Below are 26,068 nucleotides of genomic sequence, written 5' to 3'. Positions count from 1 at the left end.
ACTGAATAGACTACTAGACTATAGTGACATGATGCCACTGAATAGACTACTAGACTATAGTGACATGATGCCACTGAATAGACTACTAGACTATAGTGACTAATACTGACATGATACCACTGAATAGACTACTAGACTATAGTGACATGATGCCACTGAATAGACTACTAGACTATAGTGACTAATACTGACATGATGCCACTGAATAGACTACTAGACTATAGTGACTAATACTGACATGATGCCACTGAATAGACTACTAGACTATAGTGACTAATACTGACATGATGCCCCTGAATAGACTACTAGACTATAGTGACTAATACTGACATGATGCCACTGAATGATAGTGCTGACATGATGCCACTGAATAGACTACTAGACTATAGTGACTAATACTGACATGATGCCACTGAATAGACTACTAGACTATAGTGACTAATACTGACATGATGCCACTGAATAGACTACTAGACTATAGTGACTAATACTGACATGATGCCCCTGAATAGACTACTAGACTATAGTGACTAATACTGACATGATGCCACTGAATAAACTACTAGACTATAGTGACATGATGCCACTGAATAGACTACTAGACTATAGTGACTAATACTGACATGATGCCACTGAATAGACTACTAGACTATAGTGACTAATATGACATGATACCACTGAATAGACTACTAGACTATAGTGACATGATGCCACTGAATGACTACTAGACTATAGTGACATGATGCCACTGAATAGACTACTAGACTATACTGACATGATGCCCCTGAATAGACTACTAGACTATAGTGACTAATACTGACATGATGCCACTGAATAGACTACTAGACTATAGTGACTAATACTGACATGATGCCACTGAATAGACTACTAGACTATAGTGACTAATACTGACATGATGCCACTGAATAGACTACTAGACTATAGTGACTAATACTGACATGATGCCCCTGAATAGACTACTAGACTATAGTGACTAATACTGACATGATACCACTGAATAGACTACTAGACTATAGTGACATGATACCACTGAATAGACTACTAGACTATAGTGACATGATGATACCACTGAATAGACACTGACTATAGTGACTAATACTGACATGATGCCCCTGAATAGACTACTAGACTATAGTGACATGATGCCACTGAATAGACTACTAGACTATAGTGACTAATACTGACATGATGCCACTGAATAGACTACTAGACTATAGTGACTAATACTGACATGATGCCACTGAATAGACTACTAGACTATAGTGACTAATACTGACATGATGCCACTGAATAGACTACTAGACTATAGTGACTAATACTGACATGATGCCACTGAATAGACTACTAGACTATAGTGACTAATACTGACATGATGCCCCTGAATAGACTACTAGACTATAGTGACTAATACTGACATGATACCACTGAATAGACTACTAGACTATAGTGACATGATACCACTGAATAGACTACTAGACTATAGTGACATGATGCCCCTGAATAGACTACTAGATTATAGACTACTGACATGATGACTAGACTACTAGACTATAGTGACATGATGCCACTGAATAGACTACTAGACTATAGTGACTAATACTGACATGATACCACTGAATATACTACTAGACTATAGTGACATGATGCCACTGAATAGACTACTAGACTATAGTGACATGATGCCACTGAATAGACTACTCGACTGTGGTGACATGATGCCACTGAATAGACTACTAGACTATAGTGACATGATGCCACTGAATAGACTACTAGACTATAGTGACTAATACAGACATGATGCCACTGAATAGACTACTAGACTATAGTGACTATAGTGACATGATGATGCCACTGAATAGACTACTAGACTATGACATGATACCACTGAATAGACTGACATGATGATGCCACTGAATAGACTACTAGACTATAGTGACATGATGCCACTGAATAGACTACTAGACTATAGTGACATGATGCCACTGAATAGACTACTATAGACTAATACTGACATGACATGATGCCACTGAATGAATAGACTGCCACTGAATAGACTACTAGACTATAGTGACATGATGCCACTGAATAGACTACTAGACTATAGTGACATGATGCCACTGAATAGACTACTAGACTATAGTGACTAATACTGACATGATACCACTGAATAGACTGAATAGACTACTAGACTAGACTACTAGTGACTATAGTGACATGATGCCACTGAATAGACTACTAGATTATAGTGACTAATACTGACATGATACCACTGAATAGACTACTAGACTATAGTGACATGATGCCACTGAATAGACTACTAGACTATAGTGACTAATACTGACATGATGCCACTGAATAGACTACTCGACTGTGGTGACATGATGCCACTGAATAGACTACTAGACTATAGTGACATGATGCCACTGAATAGACTACTAGACTATAGTGACATGATGCCACTGAATAGACTACTAGACTATAGTGACATGATGCCACTGAATAGACTACTAGACTATAGTGACATGATGCCCCTGAATAGACTACTAGACTATAGTGACATGATGCCACTGAATAGACTACTAGACTATACATTTACATTTACATTTAAGTCATTTAGCAGACGCTCTTATCCAGAGCGACTTACAATAGTGACTAATACTGACATGATGCCACTGAATAGACTACTAGACTATAGTGACTAATACTGACATGATGCCACTGAATAGACTACTAGACTATAGTGACATGATACCACTGAATAGACTACTAGACTATAGTGACTAATACTGACATGACGCCACTGAATAGACTAGACTAGTGACTAATACTGACATGATGCCACTGAATAGACTACTAGACTATAGTGACTAATACTGACATGATGCCACTGAATAGACTACTAGACTATAGTGACTAATACTGACATGATGCCACTGAATAGACTACTAGACTATAGTGACATGATGCCCCTGAATAGACTACTAGACTATAGTGGCATGATGCCACTGAATAGACTACTAGACTATAATGACTAATAATGACATGATGCCACTGAATAGACTACTAGATTATAGTGACTAATACTGACATGATGCCACTGAATAGACTACTAGACTATAGTGACTAATACTGACATGATGCCCCTGAATAGACTACTAGACTATAGTGACTAATACTGACATGATACCACTGAATAGACTACTAGACTATAGTGACTTGATGCCACTGAATAGACTACTAGACTATAGTGACTTGATGCCACTGAATAGACTACTAGACTATAGTGACATGATGCCACTGAATAGACTACTAGACTATAGTGACTAATACTGACATGATGCCCCTGAATAGACTACTAGACTATAGTGACTAATACTGACATGATGCCACTGAATAGACTACTAGACTATAGTGACTAATACTGACATGATGCCCCTGAATAGACTACTAGACTATAGTGACATGATGCCACTGAATAGACTACTAGACTATAGTGACTAATACTGACATGATGCCACTGAATAGACTACCAGACTATAGTGACTAATACTGACATGATACCACTGAATAGACTACTAGACTATAGTGACTAATACTGACATGATGCCCCTGAATAGACTACTAGACTATAGTGACATGATGCCACTGAATAGACTACTAGACTATAGTGACTAATACTGACATGATGCCACTGAATAGACTACTAGACTATAGTGACATGATGCCACTGAATAGACTACTAGACTATAGTGACATGATGCCACTGAATAGACTACTAGACTATAGTGACATGATGCCACTGAATAGACTACTAGACTATAGTGACTAATACTGACATGATACCACTGAATAGACTACTAGACTATAGTGACATGATGCCACTGAATAGACTACTAGACTATAGTGACTAATACTGACATGATGCCACTGAATAGACTACTAGACTATAGTGACTAATACTGACATGATGCCACTGAATAGACTACTAGACTATAGTGACTAATACTGACATGATGCCCCTGAATAGACTACTAGACTATAGTGACTAATACTGACATGATGCCACTGAATAGACTACTAGACTATAGTGACTAATACTGACATGATGCCACTGAATAGACTACTAGACTATAGTGACTAATACTGACATGATGCCACTGAATAGACTACTAGACTATAGTGACTAATACTGACATGATGCCACTGAATAGACTACTAGACTATAGTGACTAATACTGACATGATGCCCCTGAATAGACTACTAGACTATAGTGACTAATACTGACATGATGCCACTGAATAAACTACTAGACTATAGTGACTTGATGCCACTGAATAGACTACTAGACTATAGTGACTAATACTGACATGATGCCACTGAATAGACTACTAGACTATAGTGACTAATACTGACATGATACCACTGAATAGACTACTAGACTATAGTGACATGATGCCACTGAATAGACTACTAGACTATAGTGACATGATGCCACTGAATAGACTACTAGACTATACTGACATGATGCCCCTGAATAGACTACTAGACTATAGTGACTAATACTGACATGATGCCACTGAATAGACTACTAGACTATAGTGACTAATACTGACATGATGCCACTGAATAGACTACTAGACTATAGTGACTAATACTGACATGATGCCACTGAATAGACTACTAGACTATAGTGACTAATACTGACATGATGCCCCTGAATAGACTACTAGACTATAGTGACTAATACTGACATGATACCACTGAATAGACTACTAGACTATAGTGACATGATACCACTGAATAGACTACTAGACTATAGTGACTAATACTGACATGATACCACTGAATAGACTACTAGACTATAGTGACTAATACTGACATGATGCCCCTGAATAGACTACTAGACTATAGTGACATGATGCCACTGAATGATGCCACTGAATAGACTACTAGACTATAGTGACTAATACTGACATGATGCCACTGAATAGACTACTAGACTATAGTGACTAATACTGACATGATGCCACTGAATAGACTACTAGACTATAGTGACTAATACTGACATGATGCCACTGAATAGACTACTAGACTATAGTGACTAATACTGACACTGAATAGACTACTAGACTATAGTGACTAATACTGACATGATACCACTGAATAGACTACTAGACTATAGTGACATGATACCACTGAATAGACTACTAGACTATAGTGACATGATGCCCCTGAATAGACTACTAGATTATAGTGACTAATACTGACATGATGCCACTGAATAGACTACTAGACTATAGTGACATGATGCCACTGAATAGACTACTAGACTATAGTGACTAATACTGACATGATACCACTGAATATACTACTAGACTATAGTGACATGATGCCACTGAATAGACTACTAGACTATAGTGACATGATGCCACTGAATAGACTACTCGACTGTGGTGACATGATGCCACTGAATAGACTACTAGACTATAGTGACATGATGCCACTGAATAGACTACTAGACTATAGTGACTAATACAGACATGATACCACTGAATAGACTACGAGACTATAGTGACTAATACTGACATGATGCCACTGAATAGACTACTAGACTATAGTGACTAATACTGACATGATACCACTGAATAGACTACGAGACTATAGTGACTAATACTGACATGATGCCACTGAATAGACTACTAGACTATAGTGACTAATACTGACATGATGCCACTGAATAGACTACGAGACTGTGGTGACATGATGCCACTGAATAGACTACTAGACTATAGTGACTAATACTGACATGATGCCCCTGAATAGACTACTAGACTATAGTGACATGATGCCACTGAATAGACTACTAGACTATAGTGACTAATACTGACATGATACCACTGAATAGACTACTAGACTATAGTGACATGATGCCACTGAATAGACTACTAGACTATAGTGACATGATGCCACTGAATAGACTACTAGACTATAGTGACATGATGCCACTGAATAGACTACTAGACTATAGTGACATGATGCCACTGAATAGACTACTAGACTATAGTGACTAATACTGACATGATACCACTGAATAGACTACTAGACTATAGTGACATGATGCCACTGAATAGACTACTAGACTATAGTGACATGATGCCACTGAATAGACTACTAGACTATAGTGACATGATGCCACTGAATAGACTACTAGATTATAGTGACTAATACTGACATGATACCACTGAATAGACTACTAGACTATAGTGACATGATGCCACTGAATAGACTACTAGACTATAGTGACTAATACTGACATGATGCCACTGAATAGACTACTCGACTGTGGTGACATGATGCCACTGAATAGACTACTAGACTATAGTGACATGATGCCACTGAATAGACTACTAGACTATAGTGACATGATGCCACTGAATAGACTACTAGACTATAGTGACATGATGCCACTGAATAGACTACTCGACTGTGGTGACATGATGCCACTGAATAGACTACTAGACTATAGTGACTAATACTGACATGATACCACTGAATAGACTACTAGACTATAGTGACATGATGCCACTGAATAGACTACTCGACTGTGGTGACATGATGCCCCTGAATAGACTACTAGACTATAGTGACATGATGCCACTGAATAGACTACTAGACTATAGTTACATGATGCCACTGAATAGACTACTAGACTATAGTGACATGATGCCACTGAATAGACTACTCGACTGTGGTGACATGATGCCCCTGAATAGACTACTAGACTGTGGTGACATGATGTCACTGAATAGACTACTAGACTGTGGTGACATGATGCCACTGAATAGACTACTCGACTGTGGTGACATGATGCCACTGAATAGACTACTAGACTGTGGTGACATGATGCCACTGAATAGACTACTCGACTGTGGTGACATGATATCCCTGAATAGACTACTAGACTGTGGTGACATGATGCCACTGAATAGACTACTCGACTGTGGTGACATGATGCCACTGAATAGACTACTAGACTATAGTGACATGATGCCACTGAATAGACTACTCGACTGTGGTGACATGATGCCACTGAATATACTACTAGACTATAGTGACATGATGCCACTGAATAGACTACTCGACTGTGGTGACTTTAAAGTGGAACTGACAGCATTTAAGCCACATGAAATCTTATTAAAATCTGTTCAAATATACCCCCAGGAAGAATATGGCACCCTTTTTAAGTATTTTAAATTTTTTTACATTTTCTGACAAGCTAACACTTAGATAGGGTCATTTTCATAAAATCATCGAATATTTGGGAATTACATATAGTAAGGTATTTTGGAAAATTGTAGAGCAATATAGAGTGGGCAGTATAGAGTATAGAGCAATATAGAGTGGGCAGTATAGAGTATAGAGCAATATAGAGTGGGCAGTATAGAGTATAGAGTATAGAGCAATATAGAGTGGGCAGTATAGAGTATAGAGCAATATAGAGTGGGAAGTATAGAGTATAGAGCAATATAGAGTGGGCAGTATAGAGTATAGAGCAATATAGAGTGGGCAGTATAGAGTATACAGTATAGAGCAATATAGAGTGGGCAGTATAAAGTATAGAGCAATATAGAGTGGGCACTATAGAGTATAGAGCAATATAGAGTGGGCAGTATAGAGTATATAGTATAGAGCAATATAGAGTGGGCAGTATAGAGCAATATAGAGTGGGCAGTATAGAGTATAGAGCAATATAGAGTGGGCAGTATAGAGTATAGAGTATAGAGCAATATAGAGTGGGCAGTATAGAGTATAGAGCAATATAGAGTGGGCAGTATAGAGTATAGAGCAATATAGAGTGGGCAGTATAGAGTATACAGTATAGAGCAATATAGAGTGGGCAGTATAAAGTATAGAGCAATATAGAGTGGGCAGTATAGAGTATAGAGCAATATAGAGTGGGCAGTATAGAGCAATATAGAGTGGGCAGTATAGAGTATAGAGTATAGAGCAATATAGAATGGGCAGTATAGAGTATAGAGCAATATAGAGTGGGCAGTATAGAGTATAGAGCAATATAGAGTGGGCAGTATAGAGTATAGAGTATAGAGCAATATAGAGTGGGCAGTATAGAGTATACAGTATAGAGCAATATAGAGTGGGCAGTATAGAGTATAGAGTATAGAGCAATATAGAGTGGGCAGTATAGAGTATATAGCAATATAGAGTGGGCAGTATAGAGTATAGAGCAATATAGAGTGGGCAGTATAGAGTATAGAGCAATATAGAGTAGGCAGTATAACGTATAGAGTGGGCAGTATAGAGCAATATAGAGTGGGCAGTATAGAGTATAGAGCAATATAGAAGTATAGAGCAATATAGAGTGGGCAGTATAGAGTATAGAGCAATATAGAGTGGGCAGTATAGAGCAATATAGAGTGGGCAGTATAGAGCAATATAGAGTGGGCATTATAGAGTATAGAGCAATATAGAGTGGGCAGTATAGAGCAATATAGAGTGGGCAATATAGAGTGGGCATTATAGAGTATAGAGCAATATAGAGTGGGCAGTATAGAGTATAGAGCAATATAGAGTGGGCAGTATAGAGCAATATAGAGTGGGCATTATAGAGTATAGAGCAATATAGAGTGGGCAGTATAGAGTATAGAGCAATATAGCAATAGAGCAATATAGAGTGGGCAGTATAGAGTATAGAGCAATATAGAGTGGGCAGTATAGAGTATAGAGCAATATAGAGTGGGCAGTATAGTATACAGTATAGAGCAATATAGAGTGGGCAGTATAAAGTATAGAGCAATATAGAGTGGGCAGTATAGAGTATAGAGCAATATAGAGTGGGCAGTATAGAGTATAGAGCAATATAGAGTGGGCAGTATAGAGTATAGAGCAATATAGAGTGGGCAGTATAGAGCAATATAGAGTGGGCAGTATAAGTATAGAGCAATATAGAGTGGGCAGTATAGAGTATAGAGCAATATAGAGTGGGCAGTATAGAGCAATATAGAGTGGGCAGTATAGAGTATAGAGCAATATAGAGTGGGCAGTATAGAGCAATATAGAGTGGGCAGTATAGAGTATAGAGCAATATAGAGTGGGCAGTATAGAGTATAGAGCAATATAGAGTGGGCAGTATAGAGTATAGAGCAATATAGAGTATAGAGCAATATAGAGTATAGAGCAATATAGAGTGGGCAGTATAGAGTATAGAGCAATATAGAGTGGGCAGTATAGAGTATAGAGCAATATAGAGTGGGCAGTATAGAGTATAGAGCAATATAGAGTGGGCAGTATAGAGTATAGAGCAATATGGGAGTATAGAGTATAGAGTGGGCAGTATAGAGTATAGAGCAATATAGAGTGGGAGTGGGCAATATAGAGTATAGAGTATAGAGCAATATAGAGTGGGCAGTATAGTATAGAGTATAGAGCAATATAGAGTGGGCAGTATAGAGTATAGAGCAATATAGAGTGGGCAGTATAGAGTATAGAGCAATATAGAGTGGGCAGTATAGAGCAATATAGAGTGGGCAGTATAGAGTATAGAGCAATATAGAGTGGGCAGTATAGAGTATAGAGCAATATAGAGTGGGCAGTATAGAGTATACAGTATAGAGCAATATAGAGTGGGCAGTATAAAGTATAGAGCAATATAGAGTGGGCAGTATAGAGTATAGAGCAATATAGAGTGGGCAGTATAGAGTATAGAGCAATATAGAGTGGGCAGTATAGAGTATAGAGCAATATAGAGTATAGAGTATAGGCAATATAGAGTATAGAGCAATATAGAGTGGGCAGTATAGAGTATAGAGCAATATAGAGTGGGCAGTATAGAGTATACAGTATAGAGCAATATAGAGTGGGCAGTATAGAGTATAGAGCAATATAGAGTGGGCAGTATAGAGTATATAGCAATATAGAGTGGGCAGTATAGAGTATAGAGCAATATAGAGTGGGCAGTATAGAGTATAGAGCAATATAGAGTGGGCAGTATAACGTATAGAGCAATATAGAGTGGGCAGTATAGAGTATAGAGCAATATAGAGTGGGCAGTATAAAGTATAGAGCAATATAGAGTGGGCAGTATAGAGCAATATAGAGTGGGCAGTATAGAGCAATATAGAGTGGGCATTATAGAGTATAGAGCAATATAGAGTGGGCAGTATAGAGCAATATAGAGTGGGCATTATAGAGTATAGAGCAATATAGAGTGGGCAGTATAGAGCAATATAGAGTGGGCATTATAGAGTATAGAGCAATATAGAGTGGGCAGTATAGAGTATAGAGCAATATAGAGTGGGCAGTATAGAGCAATATAGAGTGGGCAGTATAGAGTATAGAGCAATATAGAGTGGGCAGTATAGAGCAATATAGAGTGGGCAGTATAGAGTATAGAGCAATATAGAGTGGGCAGTATAGAGTATAGAGCAATATAGAGTGGGCAGTATAGAGTATAGAGCAATATAGAGTGGGCAGTATAGAGTATAGAGCAATATAGAGTGGGCAGTATAGAGTATAGAGCAATATAGAGTGGGCAGTATAGAGTATAGAGCAATATAGAGTGGGCAGTATAGAGTATACAGTATAGAGCAATATAGAGTGGGCAGTATAAAGTATAGAGCAATATAGAGTGAGCAGTATAGAGTATAGAGCAATATAGTGGGCAGTATAGAGTATAGAGCAATATAGAATGGGCAGTATAGAGTATAGAGCAATATAGAGTGGGCAGTATAGAGTATAGAGCAATATAGAGTGGGCAGTATAGAGTATAGAGCAATATAGAGTGGGCAGTATAGAGTATACAGTATAGAGCAATATAGAGTGGGCAGTATAGAGTATAGAGCAATATAGAGTGGGCAGTATAGAGTATATAGCAATATAGAGTGGGCAGTATAGAGTATAGAGCAATATAGAGTGGGCAGTATAGAGTATAGAGCAATATAGAGTGGGCAGTATAACGTATAGAGCAATATAGAGTGGGCAGTATAGAGTATAGAGCAATATAGAGTGGGCAGTATAAAGTATAGAGCAATATAGAGTGGGCAGTATAGAGCAATATAGAGTGGGCAGTATAGAGCAATATAGAGTGGGCATTATAGAGTATAGAGCAATATAGAGTGGGCAGTATAGAGCAATATAGAGTGGGCATTATAGAGTATAGAGCAATATAGAGTGGGCAGTATAGAGCAATATAGAGTGGGCATTATAGAGTATAGAGCAATATAGAGTGGGCAGTATAGAGTATAGAGCAATATAGAGTGGGCAGTATAGAGCAATATAGAGTGGGCAGTATAGAGTAATATAGAGTGGGCAGTATAGAGCAATATAGAGTGGGCAGTATAGAGTATAGAGCAATATAGAGTGGGCAGTATAGAGTATAGAGCAATATAGAGTGGGCAGTATAGAGTATAGAGCAATATAGAGTGGGCAGTATAGAGTATAGAGCAATATAGAGTGGGCAGTATAGAGCAATATAGAGTGGGCAGTATAGAGTATAGAGCAATATAGAGTGGGCAGCTGTGCATTTGGACAATGAATAGACACTGCTGTAAATAAAGCCTAATAAAAACATCTGTCCTGTCCAGGACCAGAGTCTACGCAGACCGGTGTGCTATAGTCAATCAGAGCTACAGTAGACCTATATGCAAATTAGACATTTGCCAAATGTGCCTGCCGTCATTCACTTTGAACTGGACTGTGCAGGAAGTAGGACCTGCCGTCATTCACTTTGGACTGTGTGTTTACAGGAAGTAGGACCTGCCGTCATTCACTTTGAACTGGACTGTGTGTTTACAGGAAGTAGGACCTGCCGTCATTCACTTTGAACTGGACTGTGTGTTTACAGGAAGTAGCAACACAACAGCGTGACTTTAGATCATTGGAACACATTTCACCAAAAGCCACTAAATTACACCTGAATGGATTTCTGGAAATATGTCAACAACACGGAAGTCCTCTTACATTTGGGAACTTCACAGTCCTACTGATCAAATACCCTTGAAAAAGATAGGCTCTCTCTCTCCCTCAGTTACACACATCAACAACAAGACCAACAACTAATTATTGCCAAAGCGATATGAGCCCAAATCTAACGAGAGAACATTAGATATACCCTCTCAAACTTTTCAGCTAGTTGATCGTCAAAATTGCACTGATAAACAATGGAGAATAGTAGCCGGGTCGCTCTCCTGCAGCTTGCTTGCATGCTTGTCCCAACCCACGGTTTGAAAACTGAATTGGAACTTGCCTGACAGCCCGCCCATTTGATCGTTGCCAAATACATTTGATTGACAACTAAGAGATATGCTAACTGTGGATAACAGTTGTTCAAGTTCAGCACAGCTAGCTAGCAAAGCGATTCACATTCCTTGCTAGCTAACTAAATGACACCTGCAGCATATCTTGCTGTAGCCAACAGAAAAATACACGAGGGGGAAAAAGTCAGTCATTCACCCACTCCTCCAAAGAAATGTCATCCTCCCATACAGCTAGCGAAGGTTAGACTTTGTGTTTTTATCTTTCTAAATAAATAGCTAGTTACATAAATAGTTACACTTGCCCAGGGGTGTCAAACTCGAATCAGCGTATGTGTTGAGAAAAAAAAAAACTCATTTGTGGGCCCAGATATAGCCTATTTGTTGTTGTTTTTTAAACGTGCAACTTGTGACCCAAACTGACCATTGTTTTAATTAGAAAAAAATAGGGTCCTTTATAATGTCCACTTTTATACATAAGATGCTGTATATTAACATGTTAAAACAAAATAAGAGATAAAAAGTATTTATCCAGCCTTTGCTGCTATGCTTTTACAGATGTGCATAATATGCTGCGAACCCTAATCAAAAATAATTTAATAACTCCAAGTAACAAAATCGTAGCTATAGGTTGTTGTAACATTTAAAATTAAACGTTTGTTTGTTTTGCACTGCCGGGATCACCGGTGCGAATGAATGCAGCATTGCTGTGTGGTGCACTCAAAATGTATTGTCGTTGAGTAGCCAACCTGGGCTACTGCTCAAATGTTGCTGTAATAGGCCTACACGTTTCTATTTTGCATTGGGTGTTTTGTTGCAGATTTAGTTGTTTGGTTATTCATTGTCAAGCTGTTCATCTGAAGCCAGGCTGCAACATTTGAGTAGCCTAGCTAGGATTGTGGGATGTGTCTGTACACTTTCCCTCCACCGTGTGCTGTAAACCGAACACAGGAAAGCAGCGCAATTGAAGTTGAATTCACCTATGCACGCGCATCATCAGGCTGTAACTACATAAAGTAGATGACTCAACTGTTGACTCATTTACATTCGCTTGTGTGTCCTATTCGACCCGCAGGAGTTGTGTTTGACATATGTGCGCTTAACCCACGTTATGGTTGATTTGTGATCACTGCCCTTGCTAATTTGATTGTATTGATATTCCCATTCTTAGGGTGCGTTTGTAATTTCACTCTGGCTCTAATATGATTCAGAACACTCTCGTCTGAGTGTGCCAGACCGCAGAATCATTTATGAATTTACGAACGCACAACACCCCGTAGAATATGGCTGTTGTCATTAACCTTCATTAAATTGTATATTTTTTGACATGCAAAGAACCAAATGGCGTTCCATAGCACAGTTACCATGAAACAGCTTAACCAGCTCAGCTAGGGAGAGAAAAAAGCCTAGTGTAGCCTAGTGGTTAGAGCGTTTAACTAGTAACTGGAAGGTTGCAAGTTCAAATCCCCGAGCTGACAAGGTACAAATTTGTCGTTCTGCCCCTGAACAGGCCCACTGTTCCCAGGCCGTCATTGAAAATAAGAATTTGTTCTTAACTGACTTGCCTAGTTAAATAAAGGTAAAATAAAAAAATGACTGTTTGTTTCATATCTTCAAAGTAGTTAAAAATGGCCTTTTCAGCCAGACGTAATATAGTAGAGGAGTTATTTTTGCATAGTTGCTATGCAAAAGGGTTGGTCGTACGTTCTACGCGAAATGGCTGCTGTGCAGGCTGGATAAGGTTATTGTCATCTCCTAGCTAGGTAGCCAACTTAAACTAACTCAGTCATGTCAAACATTGAACCTGTAACGACGGGACACTAGCTGCATTTTCTTTTGTTTGAGATTTTTATTTTTACATTTTGGCATTTACATGGATATGTCCATAATAATGACCTTGATCAGTTGATGCGTGATTTCACCTTGGCTCAAAAAATTTTTTTGTCTCTTCTCGTCTGGGCACCGTTTAACTCTCTATGTATTGTACAGAGATCAACTTCTAAAGTTAAACATTGTTTCCGGGGTTGGACAGACAGACAAACGTTATATTAATCCCCCGCTGCACGGAACTAAATGCTAGGCTGGAAGTAACGTGAAATAATATGCGAGTTTAAATAAATAAAAGCGATGATTCGGGACAGCAACATGAACATGATATTCTGATGGAGACACAGTGATCCATTTCTGATTGAACTGTTAGCAGGCGTAGTGTGTGCATGTGATGGCCAATACAGCACGGTTTGGAAGACTGCTTGTACAAGCAGCATCCAAGGTTCAAACAAGCAGTTTAAGAACAATCAAGTGTAACTGTAGTCCTACTGTAGGTGCGATGTGCGTCAGAGAAAAACGCGCCTAAATAGGTGGCTGCCGTGTAGGGCTAGTCAAGGGAAATCTTGATAGGTCTACTCTACAGACAGGATACGTTATTTCGCTTTTACGTTTAACTTTGTATGTAAGTTCAACATAACAATGGGGGCCTATCTACTGAGCCAAAGCCGCGCAGTCTTGCAAGGAATGAACGCGCAATGCATAGACAGAGTCTGGACTTTAGGTTCTGGAGAAACGGGTCAACAGTGGTGCTGCTTCATTCGCGCCACCAGCTCCGTACACCAATGTTACCACAAACAATAGACCAGGGATTTCATTCCGGTACTCTCTTCGTAAGGCATAGGACTGTGTCTACTCCTCATCGTTCTACTAGGCTAAACTACATGTTGTGGGGTATTCTACTGTTCCCTGATAACACCCATGTTTCGGATGTTATCACTGATCAGCTATCAATCTGTTGCCATCCCGAAAGTTGGATAGGCTATTTTCAAGTTGTTATAATTGGAAGAAATGAGAATAAGAAATGTGTATTCATTCTGTAGGCTATTCACTGTTTGTCTTTTGTATCTCTGTTTTGCTTCTCGTAGGGTATTGATGTGTATATCATTTGTAATTGCAGGGTTAATCTGTAAAAGAGACGTTTCTCAACATGTCTCCCTGTGAAGATAAAGGTTCAACACGTTTAAAATATATAAATGTTAATAATCGAGCATTAATGTGTAGCCTAATTGTGATCACGGCAAAGTCCAAAAACTAGAACCACAAAATCCCGCGTTCAAATCGTGCATAATAAGACGTGCGTAAAATGTGGGGAATACCAACACATTTATATTCTGAATTGATGGTCATGATCCCCATTGATAAAGATGGAATTCAACAGTTTGACTGTTGCAAAGAAAAAGTACTTACTTGGGCCCAGAAAACAGTCCGTTATCCTTCGAAAACAGCTTGTCGAAGACGGACCATCATCCATGTCTGCCTGTGAGAGAGCAGAGCGCAAGGAGGGACACGCTACGGAGAGAAACCAGGGGGCTGTGCTTCTCTGCTCAAACTGCCGCTGTTCGTTACCGGAACTGGAAAGGTTGATCCAGATTGCCTGGAGATTATAGGTCCTACAATACCACTAGCCAACCGAGCTGGGGGGGGGGCCGCACGGCCGTAACGCACGGCCGTAAGCAGTGCGTGATCCGTGATGAGCACAGTAGCCTACGGTACACGGTAGAGGCGAGAGCAGCGACGGTACAGGGTCTGCCCACTCCCTTGCCTTACGAGGTGTAGCTAAACATCGGTTGAACCGCCTCCTCTCCTCGCCGTGGCAGCAGTTAAACCGTGAATGTGCATGAGGAAGAGAAAGAGAGGAGGGAGACGGCGACGGAACGGAGGGAGGCACGGACTGGTAGGAGGGACAAATAGGACTGTACTCTGCCCTACAAAGGCTAAATGCAGTAACTATACCGTAGCCTAGTAGAGGGAAACAAACGGAAAAGTGTAGAGTATTGGCTGCGCTGGAGATGAATGCTGACTACTCCTGTCTCCCCACCCTTGTGGAAAAACCACATGATTTCACATGTGATATTTCCACATGTTTTGCCCATATGTGAAATCAGGTTTGCTGTCATCTAAGAGGGTGTGAGTTCAAATCCCAGGTGTGGTTGCGTCCCATGTATGCTAACCAACGTTGAGGTCAATTCTATTAAAGTTCCAGTCAATTCTGAAAGTAAACCCAATTGACATTTTCACGAGATTTCACAGGCGATGCCCGCAAACAAAAATGAGTCTTTATGATAAACACACTATGCTTTAAACATACAGTGTTTTCAATTGACATATTTGGCACACTTTGCCATACATTGTATATACCATACTTAAACATGTCATTCATGACCTGGGATTTGAACACAGCATTCCAATCTTCCTGCTCCGCCACAATGTCTGTTGTCAGTTACTGATTTCACCTTTATTCCTACACTTTGGACTTCAACATAAATCTCAGCTTTGTTTAAAAAATACACTCAAGAAAAAACAATGATATTATTATAATGATCCAGGAGTACCATTAAAGCTGCAATATGTGAGTTTTTGGGCAACCTGACCAAATTCACATAGAAATTATAGATCTGTCATTCTAATTGAAAGCAGGTCTAAGAGAAGTGTAGATCTGTTCTGTGTGCTCTATTTCTATGCTTCCCAAGTTTTTTTTTTTTTCATCTTTTAGTTTCGTTTTTTTTACACCAGCTTCAAACAGCTGAAAGAAGAAGAAAAAATGTTTATGGAAAATATATTTCACAGCGGTTTAGATGGTACAATGATTCTCTACCATTCTCTATGCTTGATGAGTGGTTTAGATGGTACAATGATTCTCTACCATTCTCTATGCTTGATGAGTGGTTTAGATGGTACAATGATTCTCTACCATTCTCTATGCTTGATGAGTGGTTTAGATGGTACAATGATTCTCTACCATTCTCTATGCTTGTTTTGTCACACATAAACTTAAATTAGGCAAACTATTAGAATTTTAGCAACAAGAAAATGGCGGAGCGATTTCTGCACAGTGCACCTTTAAAACACAACAATATACCCCACCAACATTAGACAACTATACAGAAAACCCTAAAATTGCTGAAATAAGTTAAATCAATTATGAGACAATAGTCAGATAAACTGGTAACTAAAATAGTTGTGCAGATGGCACTCTTTTGCTAAGTGCAGATATGTACTGTAGGTAATGAATGTTTTGGGATACACTACAGACCTTGTGGCGCAGCAGAAAGATCAGTGTACCTCGAGAGGTTCTGAGTTCAAATCCCTGGCGGGGTCATATTTTTAGCTGAACAGTGATAACACATTTGGTATTGTATTAGGATCCCCATTAGCTGTTGCAGAAGCAGCAGATACTCATCCTGGGGTTCAACATGAAACATAATACAGAACATCAATAAACAAGAACAGCTCGAGGACAGAACTACATCAATGTTTTAAGAATTACCAAAGGCACACGCAGCCTACATATCAACACATACTATCTAGGTCAAACAGGGGAGAGGTGTTGTTGTTCACTTGATCAATATGAGATGGAATTTCACGTTTGAAAACGTGATCAAATGTGACGTTTTTAAAAAAACGGTCACGTGAAGTGTTCCCAAAACACATTTTCACGTGATTTCACGTTTCACGAAATCATGTTGTTCAACATGTGAAAACATAAAACTACACTGTTAGTCATTGCTATTCATTTAGTAGTACATTTTGTAGTCACTTTACGGTACATTTCTATAGTAAAAGGATACTGTATTAGTGTTTTGCTATATATTTACTGTCAATCGCAATGCACTTGGGAATTTTTGGACCCCTCATGTAAATTAACTTGGCAAACCTATAGTGTAATTTAGATGTGCTTATGGCCACAAACTTAGTGGCAAGATTACATTTCTGTACTTTGCTAAAAGTTGCCCAGAATCAAGTCAATACGTGTGTGATTATCTGACACCGACTAAAAAGTAGCAGTGCTCAGGGACACTAGACTTTAAGGCCTAGATTCAATCAGAATCAGATCCAAGCGTAAACACGCTATAGCCGACACACAGCTGGTTGTTTTGGTGGTGACGGAGGAGTAACCGGGTGGCAAATCAGGGAGTGGCTGCTCGTGTAGATACTGTCACGATGCCACACCAGTCCTACTCACGGTAGACGTTCAGAATGAGAACGTGTAGGTTATTTTGAAATAATGATACTCAAATTGAATATAAATAAAGAAAATAATGAAGATTTCTATCAGCCTAATTGAGGTGTAGATCACATATCACACATCCCAGTGTTCCAACATGTAAACAAGGCTACATGGGGATCTCTCCTAATGCAGCCAATGGCAATTTCCACAATAAAGTCAAAAGTACTCATAAGGTATCTTCAGAGGCCCACATAGGTACTCACATGGTACTGGCTGGGTGCATGTGAGTATAATCTAGTATTGGTATGGGCAACTTGATGGGTATTGGGCCACAAAAAAACGGAACTCGTCATGATGGGGCGCAATGGCTTGTGGGTCTGTGTACCCACAGCCATAAAGCTCTGTTCGTAACCATATGGGAGGTGGTCATTAATACCCGTAAACTAAAAGCAAACATTTTATAGAGTTCAAAAACCATATTAATAGATTGCTTTTTATAAATTATGTTTTGTTGTTACATTTAACTGTCAAATGCTGTTACCAAGGTAATTTCCTTAGTAGGTGATGTCAAAGATGAGAGATGCGTTTCCCGCTAGTAATTACCAGTTGTAGGGCAGTTCAAGTGGATTTTTCCCAATCGTATGTGGTAAATTCTCACTTCCCACTTGGTTACGAATGCAGCATTAGGTAAAAATCATTACTGGACTTTGAAATGTAGGTGGGGGCAATTTGCTGGTGAGGGCTCATTATCATATTTGGGGGCATGGTCTAAAAATGTGTTGTATTTGTGCCAACCATCAGTGGAAGTGTTGTACCAGTTTAAGTGGTTTTATCATGTTGATGACAGTTGAACACCTCTTTTTGGCATTGACAGTTATGTAATTTTATTTATAAAAATGTGTGACACTGTTAAGCGGTTACTAGTGATGGGGAAACTAAGCTTTCTGGAGCGTTGAGGTTTTAGAGCCGAGCGTTGAGGTTTTAGAGCCGAGCGTTGAGGTTTTCCAGGCGAGCGTTGAGGTTTTAGAGCCGAGCGTTTAGGTTTTCCAGCCGAGCGTTGAGGTTTTAGAGCCGAGCGTTGAGGTTTTAGAGCCGAGCGTTGAGGTTTTCCAGCCGAGCGTTGAGGTTTTAGAGCCGAGCGTTGAGGTTTTAGAGCCGAGCGTTGAGGTTTTCCAGCCGAGCGTTGAGGTTTTAGAGCCGAGCGTTGAGGTTTTAGAGCCGAGCGTTGAGGTTTTCCAGCCGAGCGTTGAGGTTTTAGAGCAGCCAAACTACGATAGATGACATCACACACCTTGTAGTGTGTGCGCAGCGTAGTCTTTTTCTCCCCCCAAAAAAACAATCAGGTGTTTGTTTTGACGAAACAAAGATCCAGAAGTCATTGATCACGTGCTTCTGATAAAGTGATACAGGCATCGGCACACTGCTTCGAAGAACTTAGCCATTTCGACACATGCCTTGGAGCTCCGGTATCAAAACATAACATCACTAGAGGTTACTGTGCATTTTCCAGTATCTTAATGGCAGCTGGTTCACAGAAAGTTGATGTTTACTGTCAACTACTTACAAGTGGGTTATTGTAAAATTCACAGTCATTTACTGTAGCTAATCCATTACACTCACTGACCTGATGGTCTGGTAGGAAAGCATTACAATTACACGGTGACTAGCAATAAATTAAATATTGTATTGTTCTTTGGTATCACATGCCTGTACCAAGGCTGCATCACTGACAGGGGACTAGCTTCTTCTTCTTCTTTGAGATTGGGGTTAGCAGATTGCATCCACCTTTTAGGTGCATATTCTGCCACCTACTGTACTGGAGTGTGAGGCCATTCACAGTCTAGCTACTGTACTGGAGAGAGAGGCCATTCACAGTCTACCTACTGTACTGGGGAGAGAGAGGCCATTCACAGTCTAGGTACTGTACTGGAGAGAGAGGCCATTCACAGTCTAGGTACTGTACTGGCGAGAGAGGCCATTCACAGTCTAGGTACTGTACTGGAGAGAGAGGCCATTCACAGTCTACCTACTGTACTGGAGAGAGAGGCCATTCACAGTCTAGGTACTGTACTGGAGAGAGAGGCCATTCACAGTCTACCTACTGTACTGGAGAGAGAGGCCATTCACAGTCTACCTACTGTACTGGAGAGTGAGGCCAGTCACAGTCTACTTACTGTACTGGAGAGAGAGGCCATTCACAGTCTACCTACTGTACTGGAGAGAGAGGCCATTCACAGTCTACCTACTGTACTGGAGAGAGAGGCCATTCACAGTCTTCCTACTGTACTGGAGAGAGGCCATTCACAGTCTACCTACTGTACTGGAGAGAGGCCATTCACAGTCTAGGTACTGTACTGGAGAGAGAGGCCATTCACAGGCTAGGTACTGTACTAGAGAGAGGCCATTCACAGTCTACCTACTGTACTGGAGAGAGAGGCCATTCACAGTCTAGGTACTGTACTGGAGAGAGAGGCCATTCACAGTCTACCTACTGTACTGGAGAGAGGCCATTCACAGTCTAGCTACTGTACTGGAGAGAGAGGCCATTCACAGTCTAGCTACTGTACTGGAGAGAGGCCATTCACAGTCTAGCTACTGTACTGGAGAGAGAGGCCATTCACAGTCTACCTACTGTACTGGAGAGAGAGGCCATTCACAGTCTAGCTACTGTACTGGAGAGAGAGGCCATTCACAGTCTACCTACTGTACTGGAGAGAGAGGCCATTCACAGTCTAGCTACTGTACTGGAGAGAGAGGCCAGTCACTATTGTTACTTTTACAATAACTTACGGGCAAGTTGTTTCCAGTTAATAAATTACAAATTCACAGCAACTTATTTACTGGAAAATGTACAATAACCTGTTTACAGCACAGCTCATTACTGACAGAACAGATGAGAGCCAGAAAAAGCCTATGGGAGATGTCTAGATGATGTGTGATGTGTGTCATCGATGCTTGGTGCTCAACAGGGGAGTCTGCTAAAGAGACTCCCTGCAGGTGTGAACATTACTCTGGTGACAGGACAGCCTATCATGACACGGCGGCAGACATAATCTATTCCCAGGGAATTTCTGTGTGAACTCAGAGGACACCTTGTATACTCTGTTTCTCTCTGTCTCTCTCTCTGTCTCTCTCTCTGTCTCTCTCTGTCTCTCTGTCTCTCTCTGTTGCTCTCTTGTCTCTCTCTGTCTCTCTCTGTCTCTCTCTGTTGCTCTTTGTCTCTCTCTGTCTCTCTCTCTCTCTGTGTCTCTGTCTGTCTCTCTGTCTCTCTCTGTTGCTCTCTGTCTCTCTCTCTGTCTCTCTCTCTCAATTCAATTCAATTCAAGGGCTTTATTGGCATGGGAAACATGTGTTAACATTGCCAAAGCAAGTGAGGTAGATAATATATAAAGTGAATATATAAACTCTCTCTCTGAATATATATAAACTCTCTATGTCTCTCTCTCTCTGTCTCTCTCTACATCTGTAGATGGAATGTGGACGCCCTCTCCTCTCCCGTGTACTTAACCCTCCCTCCCTCCATGCATCCCTCATTCCCTTCCTCCACAACTTCAAAGTGAGGAGGAAAACTATGGGGTCTTCTCTGTCATCTCAAACACATCAAAACAATAATAACACTGCCATGGACCATATAGTACAAGGGTTACTGTAAACTACAGTACACACATGGTCGTGATATGGGGATGTAGAGGAAACCACATCTGTGTATCCTTGAGAGACGAGGGGTGTGATAGATCAATCAGAGAGAAGAAGAAGAAGATGAAGATGGAGCCAACAGCCTCTCTCTCTCTCTCTCTCCTGAAATATAAAAACTTGGTCTCTCTATCTTTCCCTTTCCCTCTCTCTATCCCTGTCTTTATCCCTGGCCTCTGATGAACCAGTAGTTCCTGGCTGCATGAAGAGCATACCGTTGGTTGCCGTAACCGTTGGAAACGACCCCGCTACTCTAATCCTTTAAACCAACAGGAGTAGGAAGAGGTTATGCTGTAATAACACAGAGGAGAGGAGAAGGGAGGAGAGGAGGGCATGACTACTGACAGGCCGTGGTCAGAGTAGGAGAGGAGAGGGGAGGTACGACTACCGGCAGGGTGTGGTCAGAGTAGGAGAGGAGAGGGGGGGTACGACTACCGGCAGGGCGTGGTCAGAGTAGGAGAGGAGAGGACAGGAGGGTAAGACTACTGACAGGCCGTGGTCAGAGTAGGAGAGGAGAGGAGAGGACAGGAGGGTAAGACTACTGACAGGCCGTGGTCAGAGTAGGAGAGGAGAGGAGAGGAGGGGAGGGGGGGAGAGGAGAGGAGGGGAGGGGAGAGGAGAGGAGAGGAGAGGAGAGGAGGAGAGGAGAGGAGGAGAGTATGACTACTGACAGGCCGTGGTCAGAGTAGGAGAGGAGAGGAGAGGACAGGAGGGTAAGACTACTGACAGGCCGTGGTCAGAGTAGGAGAGGAGAGGAGAGGACAGGAGGGTAAGACTACTGACAGGCCGTGGTCAGAGTAGGAGAGGAGAGGAGGGTAAGACTACTGACAGGCCGTGGTCAGAGTAGGAGAGGAGAGGGAGAGGAGAGGGGAGGGAGGGGGAGGAGAGGAGAGGGAGAGGAGAGGAGAGGAGAGGAGAGGAGAGGAGAGGAGAGGAGAGGAGAGGAGAGGAGAGGAGAGGAGAGGGGAGGGGAGGGAGGGGAGAGGAAGACTACTGACAGGTCATGGTCAGAGGGTAGGCAATGCAGGATGCTTCTGCTGTTGTATTTTTTAATGCTTTTTAACTGCCATAAACTGTACATAGAGCATATTATAGGTGCACAATATTTTGAATGTTCAATGAGTTCATTTATAGTATGACAGAAAATTGAGATGTAAAATAGTTATTAGTAAAATATTACAGGAATTAGTACAGAGAGAGAGAGAGAGAGAGAGAGAGAGAGAAAGAGAGAGACAGAGAGAGACAGACAGAGACAGAGAGAGACAGAGACAGAGAGAGACAGAGAGAGACAGAGAGAGAGAGAGACAGAGAGAGACAGAGACAGAGAGAGAGAGACAGAGAGAGAGAGAGAGAGAGACAGAGAGAGAGAGGGAGACAGAGACAGAGAGAGAGAGAGAGAGAGAGAGAGGGGAGAAATTCAAGGAAAGCATGCAAGAGGGAAGAGATCTCTCATGTGATCATATAACTGACTGCCTTACGGTACTGTATGGGTTCATCCTGGTTTGTAAGGATTCTTACGAGGGTCACACTCGAAGCAGTGCTGTTGTTTTATTTTGAGTCCTTTATCAGATCAACAGCTGACATCTATGGACAACACTTTTTGTTCCTTAAATTACAGGAAGCATTGGGCTTTCTACGGATCCTCCTGTTCGTAGAAGTGATGTGTTCTTTTTTTAATTTTTTGACTTTGTAATATAGCTGTATGAGTTTTCTTTTGGATTGCAGAAGAGAGAGAATAGGAAAACACAGGAAAAGGGGTTGACTATAGGACAACAAATGAAAGGTGTCATTCTCCTACCAACCAACCCACTGCAGCCTGGCTAAATGGTTCTGTCCCCATTATGGTCTGTGTTTACCATACTGGTCAGTTATCAGTATATACAGTAAAACTCCTTACCATACTGGTCAGTTATCAGTATATACAGTAAAACTCCTTACCATACTGGTCAGTTATCAGTATATACAGTAAAACTCCTTACCATACTGGTCAGTTATCAGTATATACAGTAAAACTCCTTACCATACTGGACTGTTCACATTATATACAGTAATACTGTTTACAGTAACACTATACTGGTCAGTTATCAGTATATACAGTAAAACTCCTTACCATACTGGACTGTTCACATTATATACAGTAATACTGTTTACAGTAACACTATACTGGTCAGTTATCAGTATATACAGTAAAACTCCTTACCATACTGGTCAGTTATCAGTATATACAGTAAAACTCCTTACCATACTGGACTGTTCACATTATATACAGTAATACTGTTTACAGTAACCCTATACTGGTCAGTTATCAGTATATACAGTAAAACTCCTTACCATACTGGACTGTTCACATTATATACAGTAATACTGTTTACAGTAACCCTATACTGGTCAGTTATCAGTATATACAGTAAAACTCCTTACCATACTGGACTGTTCACATTATATACAGTAATACTGTTTACAGTAACACTATACTGGTCAGTTATCAGTATATACAGTAAAACTCCTTACCATACTGGACTGTTCACATTATATACAGTAATACTGTTTACAGTAACACTATACTGGTCAGTTATCAGTATATACAGTAAAACTCCTTACCATACTGGACTGTTCACATTATATACAGTAATACTGTTTACAGTAACACTATACTGGTCAGTTATCAGTATATACAGTAAAACTCCTTACCATACTGGACTGTTCACATTATATACAGTAATACTGTTTACAGTAACACTATACTGGTCAGTTATCAGTATATACAGTAAAACTCCTTACCATACTGGACTGTTAACATTATATACAGTAATACTATACTAGACTTTTAACATTAAATACAGTAACACTATACTAGACTGTTAACATTATATACAGTAATACTGTTTACAGTAACACCATACTGGACTGTTAACATTATATACAGTAACACCATACTGGACTGTTAACATTATATACAGTAACACTGTTTACAGTAACACCATACTGGACTGTTAACATTATATACAGTAACACCATACTGGACTGTTAACATTGTATACAGTAACACTGTTTACAGTAACACCATACTGGACTGTTAACATTATATACAGTAACACTGTTTACAGTAACACTATACTAGACTGTTAACATTATATACAGTAACACTGTTTACAGTAACACCATACTAGACTGTTAACATTATATACAGTACATTAACAGTAGCAGTACCCCCCCCACCCTCCCCTAGCACATCATGCCACTAAATCCCCATGCATGACTTATTCTGATATCACAAATTCAGATATGTACAATCACGTGCACACACAACTCTCCACACACACACACTCCTCCCCTCACACACAACTCTCCACACACACACACACTCCTCCCCTCACACACACACTCCTCCCCTCACACACAACTCTCCACACACACAACTCTCCACACACACACACTCCTCCTCACACACAACTCTCCACACACACAACTCTCCACACACACACACTCCTCCCCTCACACACAACTCTCCACACACACAACTCTCCACACACACAACTCTCCCACACACACACTCCTCCCCTCCTCACACAACTCTCCACACACACACACTCCTCCCCTCACACACAACTCTCCACACACACACACTCCTCCCCTCACACACAACTCTCCACACACACACTCCTCCCCTCACACACAACTCTCCACACACACACACTCCTCCCCTCACACACACTCCTCCCCTCACACACAACTCTCCACACACACAACTCTCCACACACACACACTCCTCCCCTCACACACAACTCTCTACACACACAACTCTCCACACACACACACTCCTCCCCTCACACACAACTCTCCACACACACACACTCCTCCCCTCACACACAACTCTCCACACACACACACACAACTCTCCACACACACACACTCCTCCCCTCACACACAACTCTCCCCTCCCAGTGAAGAGGCTGCTGTGATGATGAACAGAACGGCCTGAGCATTGACGTCAGAGACAGGCCTCATGAAAACACTGGATCCCCAGGAAGGAGCTATGCTGAACATCATCATCCTCCCTCCCTCCCTCCTTCTCTCCCTCCTTCC

At 40.7% G+C, this 26,068-nt stretch overlaps 1 protein-coding gene across 1 annotated transcript in view; it reads right to left on the bottom strand.

Annotated features, from left to right (window-relative positions):
• Nucleotides 1–15,961, bottom strand: part of pde10a (phosphodiesterase 10A) — a 119,047-nt gene extending 103,086 nt beyond the window's left edge. The window contains exon 1 of the mRNA XM_065007817.1: nucleotides 15,529–15,961. Coding sequence (XP_064863889.1) covers nucleotides 15,529–15,592 — 64 coding nt within the window. The 5' untranslated portion in view covers nucleotides 15,593–15,961. The remainder of the gene's footprint in view (nucleotides 1–15,528) is intronic.
• Nucleotides 15,962–26,068: the final 10,107 nt, after the last annotated feature.

This window comes from Oncorhynchus nerka, linkage group LG23 (assembly GCF_034236695.1).
Source record: "Oncorhynchus nerka isolate Pitt River linkage group LG23, Oner_Uvic_2.0, whole genome shotgun sequence".
In the NCBI taxonomy this organism is placed as follows: Eukaryota; Metazoa; Chordata; class Actinopteri; order Salmoniformes; family Salmonidae; genus Oncorhynchus; species Oncorhynchus nerka.
Note: the sequence above shows the minus strand (reverse complement) of the source record. Positions and strands in the feature narration are given on the sequence as shown.